We start from the raw sequence: 23213 nt of genomic DNA, 5'->3' as shown, positions 1-23213 counted from the left end.
CTCTTTATTCAACCATGTGAACACTCAGGGGAGTTTGTTTTAATAGAGTCTCAGTTCATAAGGGGCCTCTGTGAACAGGCTCTACCTTTGTTGCCTGATTTGTGAAGGGAAAACTCTCATCCCAGTATCACCTTTCTGGTGTCAGAGGTGAGGAAATCAGTGACTTAAGGTGTCTCCCTTTGTGAGAGATGGAGGTTTCGTTGCCACCTGAGACATGGAAGGTGTTTGCTTCCTCAGGCTTTCTCTGGAGAGGCTCTGCGTCTTGAGAGGGCCACATTTCTTAGGGACGCCCCTTGTGTCCATGGGTGTGTTAGTCACTCAGTTATGTCCGACTCTTTGCGACCCCGTGGACTGTAGCCCACCTAGCTCCTCTGTCCATGGGGATTCTCCAGGCAAGAATACTGGAGTGGGTTGTCATGCCCTCCTCCAGGGGATCTTCCCAACCCAGGGATCAAACCCAGGTCTTCCCCATTGCTGGTGGATTCTTTATTGTCTGAGCCATAAGGGAAGCCCAAAAATACTGGAGTGACTAGTCTATCCCTTCTCCAGGGGAACTTGCTGACCCAGGGATCAACCCGGGGTCTCCTTCATTGGAGGCAGATTCTTTACCAACTGAGCTACGCAGGAAGCCCCCTTGTGTCCATAAGTAAGCCCTAATATTGGTTTTAAGCCATAAAAAGACTCACTGGTTTGGAGTCACAGTTGAAAGAGGTATATTGAAGACTTGAACTTTGACACCTTTAAAAGGGTTTTTGAGAGAGCTTGCATTTTGAACAAAGGTCCTATTGATACCTATGGGAAGATGAGATTGAAAAGAAAAAAAAGAAAGGAAGAAAAGATAGCTATAGAAGAATATCTTGGTTAGTGTAAGAAAAAAACAACACATTTTCTTAACAAGATTAGGAGGGTAAGTCCAGCAAATAAACATGAAGAGCTGCTGACATCTTTCAAGCAGTTGTGATGCTTACATAAATATTGATAGCCACAAATAGCTTTGACAAAGGTTCAGAAAATGCACAGGAAGTCTGGATTTATTGTCTATTACTCTATAAGCTAACCCCATCATCTCCAGATCTTCTGGTATTTTGGGGTTGCCCTATAAAAAACTGAAAAAATTTAGAATATCATTGAGCTATCCTATCCTACTGCTAATGGAAAGGAAAATGTTATAGTAATTATCTTTGATTTCTGATAATAAGCAAATATGCCCCTGAATTCCTTCTCTGATAAACCTTACAGTTCTTTCTCAGTACTTTGGAAATATTGACCTTACCATATCTTTAAAATGTAAGCATCCAAAGAGATAAGAGTTGCTTAAGGCAAACTTGGAACTGGAAAAAAAGATAACCAAGAGAGATTTCAAAAACAAACTTTATTTGATATTTCCATAAGCTCCCTTACTCCAGATTTTGCCAAAAGCCTCCATAAGATTATCTTTTAAAGACAAGTAAAAATCTAGAAGTCTTATCCACAAATATTAGTAAATACTTCAGCCATTTTAGTGGGTAAACTTAACTTGTTCCACCTGACAGAAACCCATTTACATCCAACTATTCTTTTACAGGGGCTTCCCAGATAGCACTAGTGGTAATGAACCTGCCTGCCAATATTAGGAGACATAAGAGATATGGGTTGGGTCCCTGGGTCAGGAAGATCCTCTGAGGAGGTTGTGGCCACTCAGTCCAGTATTCTTGCCTGGAGAATCTCGTAGGCAGAGGAGCCTTGAGGGCTACAGTCCGCAGGGTTGCAAAGAGTTGGACACAACTGAGCAACTGAGAATACATGCACTTGATATGTGACTATGATGTTTAAATGAAAGCTGTAAGATGTGTCTTTGCATTTATCTATATGTTTACATATATCTATGTATGTATGCTATGTGTGTGTGATGTTTTCCCCCCTCTGGATAGTTTTCCTACAAACTTGTGAAAGAGCTCTACTTAACTGGTTTAAAGAAAATAGAAGCAATTTTTAAATTAAGACCAGTCATTTGATTTCCCTGTTGGTTCAGTGGCTAAGATTCTGTGGTCCCCGTTCTGGGGTCCTGGGTTCAGTCCCTGGTCTGGGAACTAGATCCCACATGAACAAATAAAGATCCTGCATGCCACAACTAAGACCTGATGCAGCCAAATAAATAAATGTTTTAGAATAAAATAAATCAAGCCTTGTCAAATATATTTATGTTACCTCCACTAGATGCTTGAAATGATAACATTATAAATTCAGTCTAAGAACTAAGCTTACAATAAAAATTACTTCTTTAATGTATGTCAATATGGTAAGGATAAAAAACCATGTGTAAATTTTAAGGTTCTTTGCTTCTGTGACTTTTGCTACTTGCCTGATTTTTCAATAAGAAAAATAAACTGATGGTTAATTTTTAATATCTCATGAAATTTTCATGGCAACTCAAGCATAATTTTGAAGAACACATGAATTAAATGGATATAAGTGGGAGAAAAGTTTATAAATGAATGTTGCAACCATCATTATATTTTACAAAATATGTCTACTTAGAACGTTTCCAAAATCTTTTTTGTAACATTAACTTTAAGTTTTTGTAACATTATCTTTAAATGAGATACCTTCATTGAATATGTAAATCATTTCCAAAAAAGAGAAAATACTGAAACATTAATTGCTAAACGTGTTTAAGCTTATCTGCTTTTGACTTCTTAGAGAAACAAAGACTATTTGGATCTGTTAATAAAATGTTCCTTTGGTCCACTTGAAAAAAAATGTACTATAAAAAGGCATATGTCTCTAAAAATTACAAAATGATGTACTCCTGGGAATTCCTTGGCCGACTAGTGCTTAGGAATTTGTGCATTCACTGCCAGGGCCCAAGTTCAATCCCTAGTGAAAGAGGAGAGTGAAAAAGCTGGCTTAAAATTATACATTCAAAAAACTAAGATCATGGCATCCAGTGTCATCATTCATGGCCAGTAGGATGGGAAACAATGGAAGTAATAACAGGTTTTATTTTCTTGGGCTCCAAAATCACTGTGGACAGTGACTGCAGCCATGAAATTAAAAGACTGCTTGCTTGAAATCAAGAGATTAGCAACTTAAAACAAGCATGTATAAATATAGACTCCTAAACAAAATTCTCATGGTTGCCACAAAACAAAAATCTATAAAAGATACACATACAAAAAGGAACCTAAAAATGAAACTGAAGAGAGTCATCACATCACAAGAGAAGAGAAGAAAAGAAGAATAAGGAAAAAACATTACAAAACCAAATCCAAAACAATTAACAAAATGGCCATAAGACAGACATATCCATTTTTACCTTAAATGCAAATGGACTAAATGCCACAACCAAATGACAAAGACTGACGAAATGAATACAAAAATAAGACCCACTATTTGCTGCTTACAAGAGACTCACTTCAGATCAAGAGACTCATACAGTCTGAAAGTGAGGGGGTGGTAAAAGGTATTTCACACACATGGAAATCAAAAGAAAATCAGTTACAATACTTATATCAGACAAAATAAACTTTAAAATAAACACTGTTATAAGAGACAAAGATGGACACTAACTACATGATGATGAAAAACTCAACCCAAGAAGAAGAGGTAACAATTGTAATTATACATACATCCAACCTAGGAGCACATCAATATATAAGACATAATAGGATGTTGTTGTCAAGAGAAAAGAAAAAAAAAAAGATGCTTGTTCCCTGAAAGGAAGGCTATGACAAACCTAGACAGCATATTAAAAAGCAGAGACATCACTTTGCTGACAAAGGTCCATATAGTCAAAACTATGGTTTTTCCAGTAGACATGTAGAGATGTGAGTGTTGGACATAAAGAAGGTTGAGTGCTGAATAGTTGATGTTTTCAAATTGCGATGCTGGAGAAGTCACTTGAGAGTCCCTTGAACTGCAAGAAGTTCAAACCGGTCAATCATAAAGGAAATCAACCCTGATATTCATTTGAAGGACTGATGCTGAAGTTAAATCTCCAATACTTTGGCCACCTGATGCAAAGAACCAACTCATTGGAGAAGACCCTGATGCTGGGAAGGATTGAAGGCAAAAGGAGAAGGAGGTGGCGGAGGACAAGACAGTTAGATAGTATTACCACTGAATGGAATTAATCTGAGAAAACGCTGGGAAAGAGTGAAGGACAGAGGAGGCGGGCATGCTGTAGTCCATGGGGTCACAAAGAACTGGACACGACTTACTGACTGAACAACAACAATGACATAATTCATACAGGGGTCTTAAACATAAGTAATATGTCCATTTTACAAATTAAAAAATATGTATCCTGGAAAGAAAATTCATCTGCCCAAAGACATGTAGATAGGGAGTGGGAGAGCTGGGATTTAGATTCAGGTCAGTTCCCTGGCCTTTTCAGTTTACCACGTTACTTTGAAGTTGAAGGGTAAGGGAAGGAATTCTATCACAACACAATTCTCACCCCTCAACACACTGTAACTTCTTTATCTACCACGTGTCTGATTTTAGTTACTGATATAGTTGTGCAAAACCATTTTATGTATTTATTTTTGAAGTGTGATTTTTCTTTAAGAGATTGATCTAATGCCAGAAATGCCATGGAACAATTAGAGACTATTTAAACATTAGTACTTAATGCACAGCTGATAATTGTGGAAAGTTTTGGGTTTCTTTGTGTATACTTTCTTTGTACAATTATTTCTGTTATCTTTAAATTTCCATGGTCAATTCAATTAGAACTTTGGCTTGATCTCACTTCTTCTTTTCACATTATGAGCAAATATTTCCCTTCCCACATAAGTCAGATTAAAATATCCTTTCTTAATTTACGTAACAGTTGGGCATTCATCACTGAGAAATTATTTTTTAAACATACCATGAAGCATAATCTTGTTTAAAAAGTGATGGAAAATTTTCCATTTAGTTTTTTTTTCCAGAAGAGTATTCAGGTTCGTTTCTCTATTAAGCATGAAACTAAGCTGGCAAATCATGCAAAAATTAAAATGGACTTATTATACAACCCAGCAATCCACTCTTGGATATTTACCCCAGAGAAATGTCTTCTTTCCTCATGAGAAATTCTATGTAAGTATATTCACAGCAACTTTATTCTTAAATAACCAATAACTGTGAACTAACCAAATTTCCTTGAACAAGTGAATGGTTTAACAAACTGGTGTGTCCAAACCATGGTTGACTACCCAATGATAAAAAAGAAACAAACTATTAATACATGCAACATCTTGCAGAACATCAAGAAAATTATACTGAATAAAAAAACAGATTTCAGAAGGATACACACTGGAAGATTCCACTTATTTAACATTCATGAAATAACAATAAAAGAGATGGAGAATAGAGATGCAGTTATAGGGGTTAGGGATGGGAAGGAATAGAGAGTTATGACTATAAAGTAGTGGAAGAGAGGAGTCTAGGGCTGATGTGTATGATCAAGTCTCTTGATTGTAATTATCCAAGACTCCACATGTGATAAAGCACCATAAGGCCACACACACACACACACACACACACACACATACACACACATGCACACAAATAAGTATATGTATAAGTGATGAATTTAAATAAGCCTTCTAGATTATATCAATGTCAGTTTTTTACTTTGGTACTGTACTACAGTTGTGCAAAATGTTAACACTGGAGGAGGCTAGAGGGAAAGTGCATAGGATTCTTCTGCACATTTTTTGTAACTTCTATGAATTTATAGTTATTTCAAAATAAGAATGTTTTAAGGCAGCTATGAACATTTTAAGAATATGATTTACTTACAATTAATAATTTTGTCAGTTACACAGAAAAAAACTTTACCTTTGTTGAACTTTACTGAATCTAAAACTCCTATCTTCTCTTATCTTTCATTGAAAACCTTTGAATAGAATTATTTTGACACTTAGAAGCTGATATAACAAGAGAGACCAGTGACAAATATGTAATTGCAGATATTCACAAGTGATCTGGACACTCTGTCATTTTAGGAAAAAGAAAATAAGCTGGGCATGAAAGTATACCCTTTATCTTTAAATTTTTTCCTATATGTGTTGCCAGTTACTTGAACCTCAACATTGTTCTTCTTTTTATTTATTTATTTGTGTATTTTATTTCTATTTTTTGTGTGACTATAAAAAGAACACAGCTGTTGCAAGATTGTAAATAATATAAAAGTGTTTTTAAAAGATAGTGAATTCCCCTTCCTACAAATCAAAATACATACTAATAAAGCTATTGTTGTGTTGTTAGTTGTTCAGTCATATTTGACTCTCTGTGACCACATGACTGTTCACTGCCAGACTCCTCTATCCATGGACTTCTCCAGGCAAGAATACTGGAGTGGGTCGCCATTCCCATCTACAAGGGATCTTCCCAACTCAGGGATTGAATCTGGGTCTTCTACATTGCAGACAGATTCTTCACCATTTGAGCAATCAGGAAAGCCCCTCCTACTGAATGCCAAGAGGAATAGTTTTATTTTTTGGTGGTAAAAAACTGAAGCTGATTTTGATAAGATAAAGATGGTAAAAACTAGAGTAACTACTAAAAAACCCTAAAAATAGTGAAAAACCATTCAATTAAAGTGCTACATTAGAAAAATTTGTTTAATGAAAAAAATGCAATAAAGGAAGAATAGTGGAACAAAAAAACATGAGACATGTAAAAAAAAATAAAATTGCAGATGTAAATCTAACTATCAATAATAACATTAAATGTGAATGGATAAGAGAAGAATGAATACCAATTCTTCACAAACTTTACCAAAATCAGAATAAGAAACAGTACTCAATCCATTTTAGGAGGCAAATATTACCCTCATACCAAAATTAAAGAAAGACATCACAAAAACAGAGAACTACAGATCAGTATTTCTTATGAATATGGATGTAAAGCTCCTCAAAAAATAATAGCTAATTGAATGCAGCAACACATAAAATGAATTATGCACCATGATCTAGTGGATTTTATCCCAGAAATGCTAATTGGCTTAACACCTGAATACAATGCAATACATCCCACCACCAAGATAAAAAACAAAAATCACATGATCATCTCAGTAGATATAGAAAACAGCATTGAAAAAACTCCTGCACCATTTTCTGATGGAACTACTCAACAAAGTAAGAACAGAAGGGAACATTTTCAGTCTGATAAAGGATGTCTATTAAAAAACCTGTATAGTTAATTTTGATAAACTGGATACCTTCCCCCTAAGATCAGGAACAAAACATAGAAGCCCTTCTTTGTTCACTATTTCTATTCAACATTGTACTGAAGGCCCTAGCCAAACCAATTAATTACAAAAAGGATAAAAGTCATCCAGATTGGAAAGGAGAAGTAAAACCATCTTTATTCACAGTAGACATGATCTTGTATGTACTGGGTTGGCCAAAAATGTCATTTGGATTTTTCCATAAAATGTTATGGAAAAACCTGAATTTTTTGGCCAACCTGATAGAATATCCTAAAGAATCTGTTAAAAAAAAAAAAAACAACTAATAAACAAGTTCAGCAAGGTTGCAAGATATAGGATCAAGTTATAAAAGTTAATTGCATTTCTGTGCACTTTTAATGAACCATCCAAATATGAAATTAAGAAAATAATTCATTTTATAAATGGAATTATTGTTTATTCTTATTAAAAAATAAGATTATTTATTTTTTATTAAAAAAAAAGAATAAGATACTCAGGAATAACTTTAAACAAAAAAGTGCAAAATATACACACTGGAAATCACTAGCCATTGTTAAGAGAAGTTAAGATCTAAATAATTGGGAAAAATTACATGTTCAAGGACCAGGAGACTTACCATTGTTAGGACAGCAATATTCTCCAAAATGATCTATAGATTCAACAAAATCCTCATCAGAATCCCAGTAACTTCTTTGTAGAAACTGACAAGCTGATCCTAAAATTCATATGGAATTCAAGGGACCCAGAATAGCAAAAAAAAAAATCTTGAAAAAGAATAAAGTAGGATTCACACTCCCCAATTTCAAAACTTACTACAAAACAATGGTAATCAAGACAGTGTGGTACTGGCTAGGAGGGCTAGATTCATAAATACAGATAATAACATATATTGGTTAGGATGCAAGAAACTAGAAATCTCATACACTCCTGGCGGGAATGTAAATGGTGCAGTCATTTGGGAAATTGTTCAGCAGTTCTTCAAAGTGTTAAACACATAGTTACCTTATGATCCAGCACTTCAACTCCTAGGTTTCATTTCAAAAGAAACAAAAACACATGTTCATGCAGATCTTGTAAACAAATGTTCACAGCAGCATTATTCATAACAGCTAAAAATGAAAACAATTCAAATGCCCATCAACTAATAAGCATATAAATAAAATGTGGTACATACATTTAACACGATACATACAACTGAATATTATTTCTCTATAAAAAGAAATGAAGTACTGATACATGTTCTGACATGGATAAATTTGGAAAACATGATGCTAAGTGAAAAATGACAATATAGAAGACCACACACTATATGCATGAGTTGTCTAGTTAGGCAGTCCTGTAGAGACAGAAAGGAGATTAGTGGCTGGCTAGTGCTATGAGCACTGGGGAGAAATGGGAAGTGACTACTAATGGGTGATGAAAATAATTTTATCTCAATTAAGCTGTTTCTGTTTTTTAAGAAACAAAGACTAGTTACATATAGAGAAACAAAGAGTGAGATCAGAATTCTTGTCAGAAACAATAAAAACAATGAAGTCTTTGGAGTAACATCTTTAAAGTACTGAAAGGCAAAAACAGTCAACCTAGTATTTTATACACAGAAAAAATCTTTTAAAAATAAAGGTGAAGCATCACACTTCTAAATAACACTGGGTCAAAAAAAAAGTCTCAAGAGAAATGAAAAATCTGTTTATACTAAATGAAAATAAAAATAAGCTCATCCAAATGCATGGGATGAAGTAAAAACAGTGCTTACAGAGAAATGTATAGCATTAAAGACATATATTAGTAGAGAATAAACTGAAATAAAAAAAAAAAAACACCTGAGCTTCTAACTTAGAACCTAAAAGAAGAACAATTCAAGCCTAAAGCAGAGGAAAAGAAACAATACAAATTGGAGCAGCAATCAGTGAAATTGAAAACAGAAAAACAATAGAGAAATCCACAGAACAAAAATCTGGCTCTTTGAAAAATTCAGTAGAGGTTTGATAAACCTAGCTAAGTAGAGGCTGGAAGAAGCTGCTGCTGCAGACATCTCAGCTTTTTACTAGACCAGATGACCTCCAGAAACTGGAAAAGACAAGAAAATGGATTGTCCCTGAGCCTTTAGAATGGAATACAGGCCTGTCAGTGCTTTGATTATCGCCTAAGACCAGTGATGGGCTTTTGACCTCCTGAACAATTTTCAGAATGAATGGAGAGGAGCAGAGCAGAGAATGACTCAGAAATACAGCAGCTTTGAAATCCTGAGCAGAAGCCAGTCTGACACGGATGAAAAGATTTCCTCCTACGGAGGCAGGGGTTGGAAGTGGCCTGCCATGGGGACAAGAGTACAGGCAGCGGCAGTCCTGGGAGGCGTGTGTTTGTGGAGGCAGCCAGCAGCCCTGCTCAGATGTGCAGATGACGCCACTGCCATTACCACTTCTAAAGGTAGAAAGCAAAGAGGAACTAAAGAGCCTCTTGATGAAGGTGAAAGAGGGGAGTGAAAAAGCTGGCTTAAAACTCAACATTCCAAAAACTAAGATCATGGCATCTGGTCCCATCACTTCATGGCAAAAAGAATAGGAAAAATCTTGAAGCAGTGAGAGATTTTATTTTCTTGGGCTCCAAAATCATTGTGGATATTGAGTGTAGCCTTGAAATTAAAAGATGCTTGCTCCTTGGAAGGAAAGCTATGAGCAGCCTAGACAACATATTAAAAAACAGAGACGTGACTTTGCTGACAAAGTTCCGTATAGTCAAAACAATGGTTTTCCTAGTAATGGTGTATGGCTGTGAGAGTTGGACCATAAAGAAGGCTGAACATCAAAGAATTGATGTTTTCCAACCGTGGTGCTGGAGAATCCTCTTGAGAGTCCCTTGAACAGCAAGGAGATCAAATCAGTAAATCCTAACGGAAATCAACCCTGAATATTCATTGGAAGGACTGATGCTGCAGTTGAAGCTCTAATAACTTTGGCTACTTGATACAAAGAGCTGGTTCACTGGAAAAGACCCCGATGCTGGGAAAGATTGAGAGCAGGAAGAGAAGCGGTAAGAGAATGCAATGGTTGGATGGCGTCTCTGACTCAATGGACATGCCTGAGTTTGAGCAAACTCCAGGGGCTAGTGGAAGACAGAGGAGCCTGCGGTGCTGCGGTCCTTGGGGTCACAAAAAGTTGGAGATGACTTAGCTACTGAACAGCAACAGTAGCCCCACCATAGAGCTTGTACACCCCAGGACTGAGTTGCCTCAGTTCAGTTCAGTTCAGTCACTCAGTCGTGTCTGACTCTTTGTGACCCCATGGACTACAGCATGCCAGGCCTCCCTGTCCATCACCAACTCCCAAGGCTTACTCAACTCATGTCCATAGAGTCGGTGTTGCCATCCAACCATTTCATCCTCTGTCGTCCCCTTCTCCTCCTGCCTTCAATCTTTCCCAGCATCAGGGTCTTTCCCATTGAGTCAGCTCTTCCCATCAGGTGGCCAAAGAGTTACCTCCGGCCAAACAACTAATGGGGAGTGAGCACAGACCCACCCATCAGCAGACCATTGGATTAAAGATTTACTAAGCATGGCCCTGCCCACCAAAAGTGTTAGTCACCCAGTTGTATCTGACTCCTTGTGACCCCAAGGACTGTAGGCCACCAGTCTCCTCCGTCCATGGGATTTTCCAGGCAAGAATACTGGAGTGGGTAACTATTCCCTTCTCCAGGGATTGAACCCAGATCTCCTGCATCACAGGTAGATCCTTTACTGTCTGAGCCCACTGAAGCAAGATCCAGTTTTCCCCACAGCCAGTAACTCCCATCAGGAAGCTTGCACAAGCCTCTTATCCTCATCCATCGGAGGGTAGACAGAAGTAAGAAGCATAATTTCACATCCTCCAGAACTAAAACCACACTCACAGAAGCTAAACAAATGATCACAAGGATCACAATCTTATGTGACTCAATAAAGATATGAGTCATGCTTTGCAGGACCACCCAAGAAGGATGGATCATGGTGGAGAGTTCTGACAAAACATGGTCCCCTGGAAAAGGGAATGGCAAACCACTGCAGTATTCTTGCCTCAAGAACCCCATGAACAGTATAAAAGGCAAAAAGATATGAGACAAGAAGATGAGTCCCCCAGGTCGGTAGGTGTCTAGTATGCTACTGGGGAAGAGCAGAGAAATAGTTCCAGGAAGAATGAAGTGGCTGGGCCAAAGAGGAAAAAAATAGTCAGTTGTGGATGTGCCTAGTGGTGAAAGTAAACTCTAATGCTGTAAAGAACATCATTGCATAGGAACCTGGAATGTTAGGTCCATGAATCAAGATAAAGTCAACGTGGTCAGGCAGAGGATGGCAAGAGAAAACATTGACATTTCAGGAATCAGTGAACTAAAATGGACAAGATTGGGTGAATTTAATTCAGATGACCATTATATCTAATACTGGAAAAAAGTCTTGAGAGTTCCTTGGACTGCAAGGAGATCAAACCAGTCATTTCTAAAGGAAATCGATCCTGAATATTCATTGGAAAGGCTATTGAAGTTCCAATATTTTGGCCACCTGGTATAAAGAATGACTCATTGAGAAGACCATCATGCTGGAAAGCAAAAGGAGATGGAGAAGGCAGTGGATGAGATGGTTGGATGGCATCACCGACTCAATGGACATGAGTTTGAGCAAATTCCAGGAGTTGGTAAGTGGGGCCTGGTGTGCTGCAGTCCATGGGGTCCCAAAGAGTTGGATATGACTTAGTGACTAAACAACAGCAACAACAAAATCTTAAGTGATTTTTTAAAAAATGCTCATATAGTCAAAGCTATGGTTTTTCCAGTAGTCATGTATGGCTGTGAGAGTTGGACCATAAAGAAGGCTGAGCATCAAATAATTCGTGTTTTCAAACTGCAGTGCTGGAGAATCCTCTTGAAAGTCCCTTGGACAGCAAGGAGATCAAACCAGTCAATCCTAAAGGATATTAACCCTGAATATTCCTTGGAAGGACTGATGCTGAAGCTGAAGCTCCAATACTTTGGCCACCTGATATGAAGAGCCATTGGAAAAGACCCTGATTGTGGGAAAAACCAAATGAAAAGCCATTGGAAAAGATCTTGATGCTGGGAAAGATTGAGGGCAGGAGGAGAAGGGGGAGACAGAAGACAAGATGTTGGATGGCATCACTGACTCATTGGAAATGAGATTAAGCAAACTCCAGGAGCTAGTGGAGGACAGAGAAGCCTGATGTGCTGCCATCCATGGGGTTGCAAAGAGTCAGACACAATTGAGCGACGGAACAACAAGTCATTTAAAGTAACTATAATCAAATTTCATGGAAAAAAGTGGGTTAAGAGCAAATAGCAGGAAAAGAGTGCAAGTATTGAAAATCAAAAGAAAAAGCGCTTAGGATGGCTTGATACTGAAGTGAGAAGTCAGACTGGATAAAAAAGCAAAATCCAACTATATTTCATTAAAAAAAAAAAACCTCACTTTTGGGGACTTTCCTGGAGGTCCATTGGCTAAGATTCCACTGCAAAGATGCATAACCTAACCTAATCCAGAGAATATATTAAAAAAAAACTTAGGCCATTTTACACCACAGCTGCTTGAGATCTTCAAAAGGGTTAAAGTCATACCTGTCAGGGAAAATGTGAGATGATCTAAATTTAAAAACTGGGAAACATAACAACTAAATATAACACAATTCTGCATTAGACTTTTTAATTAAGAAGGACTTATGGGACAATTGATGAAATGCATAGAATCTGATGATTAGGTGGTCCTAATTTGTCAGTGTTTACCTCCTGATTTGGATGATGTTTTGAGCTTCTGTAGGAATTACACATGGATGGATTCCAGAGCAACTGGGCACTGTATTGGCAGTGTATTCTCAAACTGTTCAGAAAACTTAAAAGGCTGTCCTGTGCTTGCAAATTTTGGGAAAGGTTGAGATATTTCAGTCTCCTGAAAAAGCGGGAAACACTCTATTCTTTTGAAAGTTACACTTGCACAAGAAGAAACAAATAAATGAATAAGTAAAACAGGTCTATCAGATGCTGTTATAGGCTTGAGTCCTGGGGCACAGCCACAGTTAAAAATCAAACAGCAGAGATCAGCCAGCCATGAAGAGTTGAGAAGGAGCCATCACTGAGTCAGGATGTTAAGGAGGAGAAGCCGAGGAAGAAAAAACTTTTCTGGAAGTAGCAAGTGGTTCACTCTGTCAAATGCTGCTGAGAGATCAAGTAGGATGAACAGAAAACAGCTGATCACTAGAACTGGCCCCAAGACATCATGAATGTAGTCAGGTTGGAGCAGATTTCTGCTAAGTGAGGTAGCAGTCATGTTAAGAAGAGTTGAAAGGCAAAAGGAGGTGAGGACATGAAGTGGATGATTACAGACATCTCATCCCAGAAGTGTTGCTGTTAAAGGGAGCAGAGAATAATATTTTACTTTGAGGATTATGTGGAGTACACCAAGAGCTCTAGAATGTTACCAGGGCAGTTAATACAGTGATTGGGATGATCCAGTGAAGAGGAAAAACTCAGAATGCAGGAAAAACTTAGCCTAAACTGGGGTAGTGAGAGGGCTGTGATGAATACCACCTGTTGAGACACTGCAGTTGGCAAAAGCATAGGCTGTTTATCCCAGTGATAAAGGAGAAAGAAGGGAGGATGGACCCAGAGAAAGACATGAGCTCGGTTATGGTGGCGAGGAGGGGAGAATTTGTATGAGGTACTTCTGTTCTGCCAGGGTAATGTGAGGCCAGGTCATCTACTGAGATCTGAGAGCGTGGAAGACCAGTGGTTGGCGTGTGTGCTGGGACTTTGAAATGAGAGAAGTAAATAATGACAGGCATTTTGAAGAGTTGTGACTAAGAAGTGACTAAGATGACCAGGTAGTCTTGAGGGCCCATTTGAGATTGGTGGTTATGAATTTAAACTGAGGGGAATTCCCTGGTAGTCTGGTAGTTAGGACTCCCTGCTTTCACTGTTGAGGGCGAGGGTTCAGTCCCTAGTTGGAGAACTAAGGTCTTACAAGCTGTGCAGCTTAGCCAAAAAATTTAAAAAGTGAAGTAAGATCTTTCACCATGCTTATGGTTTTCATCCAGCATATCTGTCTGGGTATAGGTGAGGATGTTGGAAATGCTCAGTGTCATTTTTTTCAAAATATATACATAGATATTTCTTCAGAGACACTAAAAGACTCTAAACAAACAAAGACAAGGTTTGAATTGCAAAGTTTTTAATGAAAATGTTTGTATTTTTACAGTATGTGTCATTTCATATCTGTGGTTAACTAGCAGTTTTTCCAATAGTTGCAGACTCATCTGTCTCTGAATTTGTCATAATGCTAATGAAATTAAGAAAAAACAACAGTTCATCTAATCCCTCTTTATATTCCTTCATGATCAGCAAGATGTATAAATGATCTTGCTTTAATTAAGAACTGAATGTACTGGAGATATATTTGATAATTAAGAGTTTAGACAAATATTCACCAGCATTAGTTTTATTAGCAAACTGAAAAATATTATAGGCCTAATATCAAACAATTAACACATTAGATAAACATTAAGCCTCTTAGAAGACCATATGCTCCTGCTTCTGCAAAACCATTGTTTGCTTGAAGGAATGGTGATATAAGCTTTCATTCAACTATTACTTCCTTAACATAAAAAAGAGACAAAATGAGCTGAAGAACGATCACTCCACAGTTACAGGGAGCAACCCTCAACATAACTGCTAACGTCATGGTCTCGACAATGACTTTTCCAGGCCACCCTGTAGAGAAAGATGAAACAAATGGTAATAGGGCTAAAACATAGCTTCATTGTCACGTAGATACTTCAAATCCTTTGGGAGAACAAAATAGTTCATCAATACATGAAATACAAGCTATAGGCAAATCCAAGAATTGCCATCTGTTAACTGGAACTATGTATACCAAGGACTTCACGTCTCCCCCAAACCTTCACTAGAGCACAGAGTGCTGGACACAAATGTCGAGTCCTGTGTTGTTCGCAACACAAATGCAGAGTGCATTCCATATTTACTTAACTCCAAAAATAATTTCAAGATATGACAAGGTAGAGTGTGTAGAATCTTAAAAACTCTAGAATCCCCTAAAATAAATTGACGAGTAAAAGAATAAGATTCTGAGTGAGTTAAACTGTTCCTGTGTAGTACATTGTTTAGCATTAATTTAAAACTGCAATTTTTCAGTTCTCAGTAGCATACTTTGTTCTTTGGAAATATTCCTTCGCTTCTCTCATAAGAGTAGGGTAGAGCACCTCTCACCTGGGACTTCCCTGGTGGTCCAGTTGTTAAGACTTTGCCCCTCCAAATTTGTGGACAAGGTTCGATTCTTGGTGGGGGAGAGGGGAGCTAAAATTCCGGGTGCCCCGAGGTGCTACCAAAAAACCCCCAGTTCTCCTCACCGTCTCAGTTTTTTGGCCACACCTGATGGCATGTCGTTGGTTTCCTGTCCAACACCCCCTGCCTTAGAAGCACAAAGTCTTATCAACTGGACCACCAGGAAAACCCCCAGCTCTCCTTTCTAATGCTTAACACAAACCATAGTCTGTAATAGAAATTAACAGTGTTGTAGGTACATTACACTTCAAACACAAATAAACATACACTCAAACTCATAGAAAAAGAAGTCAGATATGTGGTTACCAGAGGAGCAGGTTGTGGTTGAGGTGAGGGGTGGCAAAGCGGATAAAGGCAACTAAAGGTACTACACACTTTTAGGTATAAGATGAATACTAAAAATGTAATGTACAATGTGATAAATACAATCAACACTGCTCTATGTATGGAATAAGAAATATATGAAAATTCATATAAATGAATTTAGTGAATTCATTTATATGAATATACATATTCATACATAAAATTCATATATATATATGAGAGTATACATATATTCATATATATAAGAGAGTATAGCCTAAGACTTCATCACACACACATTTTTTTTCCTTCTATTTCTTTGTTTTTGTAACCATATGACATAATGGTTGATCACTAAACTGACTGTGATAATAATTTCATTATGTATGTAAGTCAAACTCTTATACCGTACACCGTAGGCTTCTACAGTGCTAGGCATCAATTATATCTCAATAGAATTGGAAGCAGAAAAAAAAAACAAAAACCAACATACCATGCTGTAATGCCTTGCTCGCGGACAATCTGCTTTGCACACGTCACAGCTTTATCGATGTTATTTTCCATTAATTCTGAAAAGCAGATGGTGAGAAATGAAAACAACATTCCTAGAGATTTCATTTTAAGTTTGGGTTCTGCAGGCTTTATTTTCTTAAGCTAAGGAAAGTACAACTAAAATTATTTTTTAAGAGTCCTTGTTGTGAATGTTGGGGGAAAATTTTTTCTTCATTCTATCCTATTTGGCATGAAATTAAAGCATTTTGTTTCTCATTTACCAAAGTCATTGGGAGCTCTGGAATTATTAATTAATGTGATAGAAGATTCTCTTTTTACTGTGCTGTGCTTAGTCGCTAATTCGTGTCCAACACTTTGTGACCCCAAGGACTGTAGCCCACCAGGCTCCTCTGTCCATGGGGATTCTCCAGGCAAGGATACGGCAGTGGGCTGCCATGCCTTCCTCCAGGGGATCTTCCCAACCCAGGGATCGAACCCAGGTCACCTGCATTGTGGGCAGATTCTTTACCATCTGAGCCACCAGGGAAGGCCAAGAATACTGGAGTGAGTAGCCTATCCCTTCTCCAGGGGAACTTCTCGACCCAGGAATCAAACCAGGGTCTCCTGAAGTGTAGGTGGATTCTTCACCAGCTGAGCTACCGAAACAAAATGAAAACAAGCAAGGGGAAACGGGTCCAGCATTTTTTGGCTCAGCAATTCTATTACTGGAAGTTTATTCTAAAGAAAGAATAAGAGATGCACCCAAAGATGTGTATACAGATGTTTCATATCAATTAATAACAGGGGAAAATACAGCCTAAGTGCTTATCAATGTGATTTAGATTGACAAATTATAGAACATTTATTTAGTGGAATTTATTCATCTTGAAATATAATAAAGATTGGTATTTGTTGATAAAATAATTTTGTGTAATAAACAGCATATTATAAAGCAGTAAGTTTAGTATAATTTCATTTTTGCTGACATACATTGCCTACATCTTTGTATGTGGGTACAAATATGCATAATATAGTTCTACACTCATGTACATGCACCCCACTCCAGTACGCCTGCCTGGAAAATCCCATGGACGGAGGAGCCTGGTGGGCTGCCGTCTATGGGGTCGCTAGGAGTCGGACAGGACTGAGCGACTTCACTTTCACTTTTCACTTTCATGCATTGGAGAAGGAAATGACAACCCACTCCAGTATTCTTGCCTGGAGAATCCCAGGGATGGGGGAGCCTGGTGGGCTGCCGTCTGTGGCGTCGCACAGAGTCGGACACGACTGAAGCGACTTAGCAGCAGCAGCAGCATGTGAATGATGTATATTCTGAAAGATGTGGATACCAAGACTTACCACTTGTCATAAATCTCTGGATAGTGAGAATTTTTATTCAGTGACCCCAGATTATTATATAATGCAAAATACTTCTTAAAGTAAAGTAACTTGATACAAAAGAATATCCTTAGAATAATTTCTCTGTTAGGAATTTTAATATATAAAAAATTAACAATATAAATTTTGTATCAGTTCACCAATATTTTATACACTAAACATTGCATGTAATCTCTACTTTAAAAGGAACTCAACAGAACATTTATTTCAGCCCAGTTAAGCAAATCTGTAAATTAACTTGTCACAATGACAGTATTTAAATACGAACTGTATTTTTTGGAGTTGCAAGCTCAAGAACTTAGAGTTTCAAACTCACTTTAAATCACTCAGCCAAAACACACACACATACATACATATATACAGTTTATATACATAGAAGAAGTAAATGTGACAATTGTGAATAACTGGTAAAGTAAATAATGACAATATTGATGGGTGATATAGTCATTTTTCTAATTTTCCATATATTTAAAACATATCATCATAAAAAGTAAAAACAGTTTTTTGAAAGGAACCACAGGTATTCCTCTCCTTTGGTTAACTAGTAATCCTTTGTTTTCCAATAAAGGAGGGTATATTAAATAAAAACACACACACACAACCTAATTATCCCTAAACCTTCCCAAAGAAGATAAGAGGAATGGCATTCTTCTTTACAAAATATCAACAAGTTCAGTTATACTAAAGCGCTAGGTCATTCAAGAAACTCTTGTATGTTAGCAAAAGCAAACTTTCATGATGAGTGAAAGTGTTAATTGCTGAGTCGTATCAGACTCTCTGAGACAACATGGACTGAAGCCAGCCAGGCTCCTCTGTCCATGGAATTCTCCCCGAACAGGGATCAAACCCAGGTCTCCCTCACTGTAAGCAGATTTTTTTACCATCTGAGACACCAGGGAAGCCTTAAGACATGTTCATTTGCACTGAATCTCTGATCTTACAGGTACAACCAGATGGGCCCTGAGCCATCACTCAACATCATCTTGTCTTACCGCTGCAGGCCACATGGCAGCCATCAACTGCGTTGGGGGTTTTGCCATCATCACACCACCATTTGCTGTTGATCTGAAATATCCCATAGTCAGTGCTTTCACTGCCAGGATTGTAGTTTGTAGCTTTTGTGTTATAACTGCTTTCCCATTTGGTCAAACACAACCCTGAAAAAAATGTGTTTTTAGTTGAAAAACAACAGAACATGACTTATACTTCATAGACAAATCAGTTCTTTTAAATAACAATATTTTACTAATGACTTTTATAAGTATTAACATAAAGAAATATTTTCCTTGCAAAATATTTTAACACTTTCATGTTAAAGGGTCCTTAAGAGATTTCTTCTATTAGCAAATCATTTGGTAATACTAACAAAACAAGATAACGAATTTTAAAAAATATTAAAATAGCTCTTCCCCTGCTCCCATCCCTCAGGTAAGATTGACCATAGAACAGAAAAATCCACAGGTTTGTTGAATGGGTTTGGTCTTTATCAGTAGATGTATATACTATTGGAATAATGCTTTTTATTAGGAAAAATATGTTTCTGGGAGAAAGAAAATATTTTAGCATATCTAAAGGTGGATTTGGGTATCAAATTAGAATCTGGACAACAAGAATCATAAAATAGGAAAGACTATATCATGCATCTATCCATCTAGCCATTTGCTAATTCTTTCAAAAATAGTTATAGAGGGGAAATGTCTGAGTTCAATTTGAAAAATACAGTGGTGACCTTGACAAAAATGGACTAAAATACAGAGTAATTTTTACTTAATGCACATCTTGAATTCTGAGGAGGAAAATGAAAAATAATCAACTTGAGTGAAAATAATAAAATGTCATTTCTTGCTGCATTTCAGGGATCCTTATATGGATATTGACTGAAGGGAAATAGGTTCCTACTGTCCTTGTTCTTGTTTTGTGAATTCAATGTAATTTTTTGAAAAAGCATTGTTGTTAAAAGCCCAGCATCTTGGTAGAGGTATAAAAATGAGAAAAATACTGCCTTACTCAGGCTTGCAGACTGGAAATGGCTAGAGTCAGACACCAAGGGCTTGAAAGAGATATCCCAGGTGTTGAAACAGTTTATCATCAGCCTACAAGGGCCAGCTGGCAAATTTAGCAGCACTGGAGGAGTACAGGGGGATCTGGTGTGTTTCGAATGTTATAGAATTTTACCCTCCCATTCTTCAATCCTTCACCTGGTACATCTGATTCTAAAGGAGCAAGTTGATGTTTTTAACCATGGTAAGTGTACTAACCCTCCAACAAAGAAAAAGCCCATTCACTCAAAGTCCCTTGCTTATTATTCATACTGTTAGTTCCACACCTGGTTAACTGTTTGGAAGGAGAAAGAAGAGTTAACTTACAGTTTGCCAGGCTGACTCCCTTATAGCCATCCAGTCCAAGTTCCTTCAGTGTTCTGGCAAGCTCACATCTCTCAAAGACCTTGCCGTGGACAGTGACAGAAAGGAAGAGAAGCCCCAGAGTAATAAGAGTCTTCATGTTGACTGAGAAGCCAGACGTCCAGACTGACCAGGGTGAGCTGGGCTTGCTATTTAACATCTTTTCACTCCCCTCTTATCTCACTGGTTTGGTGGCTCCGCCCTCTGAGACATGTGGAAAACAGAAGGAGTTCATTGGTCCACATACTTGTAAAGCTTTCCTTCTTATCCTTGAAGAGATATATTCTGATATTGTACGAATTAATCTGCAGAAAATAATGAAATGACATTGCTTAAAGACATTTCTCAGGAAGAGCTGGAGTTAGCATTATTGCCAAAAGAGGAACTTCCTCTTATTTTATTATGGAGTTGAACAAGTATAAAGGAAAAAAACCTGAATGAACATTTTACTCAACTGAAAATGAGCTCCCATTCATTTACATTGAGGTGTTTTGCATATTGTCTTTATCTTTTTCACTTAAAATTATTTTATATACACTTTTCACAAAGAACATGACTCACTGCCTGTTGTTCTGATTGGTATAGATCACCATGCTGATCACAGATTCCTATACTCACTCTTTTGGTGTCTATTGTAAATTCTTAATTTATAAATCAGTGTTTTACTATGATTAGTAAGCCTCATGTGAACAACGTTCCTAACTCCTTTCTAACAAAGCCTTACGTCACATTTCCATATTAGAGCATAAAGGGTCATTGTAAAGCAAGGGAACTTTATAGTAAAACCTACAGAAGATTAACAGAATATGTCACTCCAAAATCTTCCACTTTGACACAAATATTATTTTGAGCTGAAGGCAATGGAGAAAGAGCAGATCAAAGACAAGTTCTCTGTCCTCCCCTTATTTTCCAGAAAGCAGGACGTAAATTTGTGCATAAATTAGTCACCAACAACCCTGAACACTTATCAGCCCCAATACAGCCCCAGAGGACTCTACAGAACAAACATTAGTACTAGTTACTATCTGCCATTAGTTTCGAATGTATTTATCACCCCAAAATTTGATACACTTGGAAGGCTACTACTCTCTTCCTATCTGTAGTCGCTCCTCTAATTATATACTGTTCTTGGTTAAGATGGTCTATAAGTCCAAATTCCAGCCACCTCTTTGAGTTGTTTATCCCCGCCATTTCTCATAAGTATACATGAGATGTACATGTTAGTATCCTTGTTTCCTTTTCTCTTGTTAATCTGTATTTTATTACAGAGCTCCAGCCAAAAACCGAAAAGAGTAAAACGAAACACGTATTTCCTCCTGTACAGTTTCTAGTATTGTAGATGGGACAGTGAAAACCCAGAGCACTCCACTCTCCCTGGAGACTGCAGTTGAGATACGGGATAGCTGACAACAGCCCAGCAGAAGGTAAGAATTCTCACCAAGTCGGTCTCCCAGCTCTCTGCCTGTAGTGCACAGTCAACAGAGGAGGATAAATATTTCTCCTTGTTCCTCCCTTTCCAAACTCACAGTGGCAGGAGAAAAACGTTTGTGAAAATAGATCTTGAATTGTGACTCTTGTGAACATGGTTTTGGTAATCAACACCTATGGTTATTGATCCTTAGCTTCCCAGAAGGAGTCATGTTTTCCTTTGTCCCTTTCATTTGTCATAATGATGAAAAATCATCAGATGAGAATCTCCAATTGTTTTGCTTTATATATCCTGAGACTTTGGTTTTGTAACCAGTGAGAATATTCCCTCTGTTTTCTGCTGCTTGGGAACACAGGTTGTCTGTCAGGCTTGCATCAGCAGCTAGCCAGCCAGCTAGGAGCTGAAGACATGAAGTGACAGGCAACATTCACTTTGTCCAAACATGCTGGCTCTCAGGGGAGTTTGTCTTAATAAAGGATCGCAGTTCATAAGGGGACTTTTTTTTTTTTACCCATTTATTTTTATTAGTTGGAGGCTAATTACTTTACAACATTTCAGTGGGTTTTGTCATACATTGATATGAATCAGCCATGGATTTACATGTGTTCCCCATCCTGATCCCCCCTCCCACCTCCCTCTCTACCCGATCCCTCTGGGTCTTCCCAGTGCACCAGGCCCGAGCACTTGTCTCATGCATCCCACCTGGGCTGGTGATCTGTTTCACCAAAGATAATATACATGCTGTTCTTTTGAAACATCCCACCCTCACCTTCTCCCACAGAGTTCAAAAGTCTGTTCTGTAGTTCTGTGTCTCTTTTTCTGTTTTGCATATAGGGTTATCGTTACCATCTTTCTAAATTCCATATATATGTGTTAGTATGCTGTAATGTTCTTTATCTTTTTGGCTTACTTCACTCTGTATAATGGGCTCCAGTTTCATCCATCTCATTAGAACTGATTCAAATGAATTCTTTTCAACGGCTGAGTAATATTCCATGGTGTATATGTACCACAGCTTCCTTATCCATTCGTCTGCTGATGGGCATCTAGGTTGCTTCCATGTCCTGGCTATTGTAAACAGTGCTGTGATGAACATTGGGGTGCACGTGTCTCTTTCAGATCTGATTTCCTCGGTGTGTATGCCCAGAAGTGGGATTACTGGGTCATATGGCAGTTCTATAAGGGGACTTTATAGCCTCTACTTTCATTGTCTGGTTTGGGAAGGAAAAACTTTCATCCCAGTATCACTTCCTGGTAGCATAGGTTAGGAAGTCAGTTATTTAAGGTGTCCCACTTTGTCGAAGATAGAGCTTTCTTTGTCACCTGAGACAAGGAAGGTCTTTGTTTCTTAGTCTTTCTCTGGAGAGGTTCTGCATCTTGAGAGGGCTACATTTCTTAGAGGACACCTTTCATGTCCATAGTGAAGTCATTCAGTTGTGTCCAATTCTTTGCAACCCCATGGACTGTAGCCCAAAAGGCTCCTTCATCCATGGAATTTTCCAGGCAAGAGTACTGGAGTGGGTTGCCATTTCCTTCTCCAGGGGATCTTCCCAACCCAGGGATCGAACCCGGGTCTCCTATATTGCAGACGCTTTACCATATCTGAGCCACCCTAATATTGGTTTTAAGCCACAAAAAGACTCACTGGTTTGGAGTCACAGTTGAAAGAGGT

At 37.9% G+C, this 23213-nt stretch overlaps 1 protein-coding gene across 1 annotated transcript; it reads right to left on the bottom strand.

Annotated features, from left to right (window-relative positions):
- Positions 1 to 14370: 14370 nt before the first annotated feature.
- Positions 14371 to 20241, bottom strand: LOC122427576 (lysozyme C-1/C-2). The gene is made up of 4 exons (XM_043447146.1): positions 20077 to 20241; positions 18703 to 18867; positions 16314 to 16389; positions 14371 to 14926 (listed from the first exon to the last, which is right to left on the bottom strand). The coding sequence occupies exons 1-4, from the start codon at positions 20210 to 20212 to the stop codon at positions 14860 to 14862; spliced, it is 444 nt and encodes a 147-aa protein (XP_043303081.1). The 5' UTR covers positions 20213 to 20241; the 3' UTR covers positions 14371 to 14859.
- Positions 20242 to 23213: the final 2972 nt, after the last annotated feature.

The sequence above is a fragment of the Cervus canadensis genome, chromosome 25, assembly GCF_019320065.1.
Source record: "Cervus canadensis isolate Bull #8, Minnesota chromosome 25, ASM1932006v1, whole genome shotgun sequence".
In the NCBI taxonomy this organism is placed as follows: Eukaryota; Metazoa; Chordata; class Mammalia; order Artiodactyla; family Cervidae; genus Cervus; species Cervus canadensis.
The sequence above is the reverse complement of the archived record's forward strand: the minus strand, read 5'-3'. Positions and strand labels throughout refer to the sequence as shown.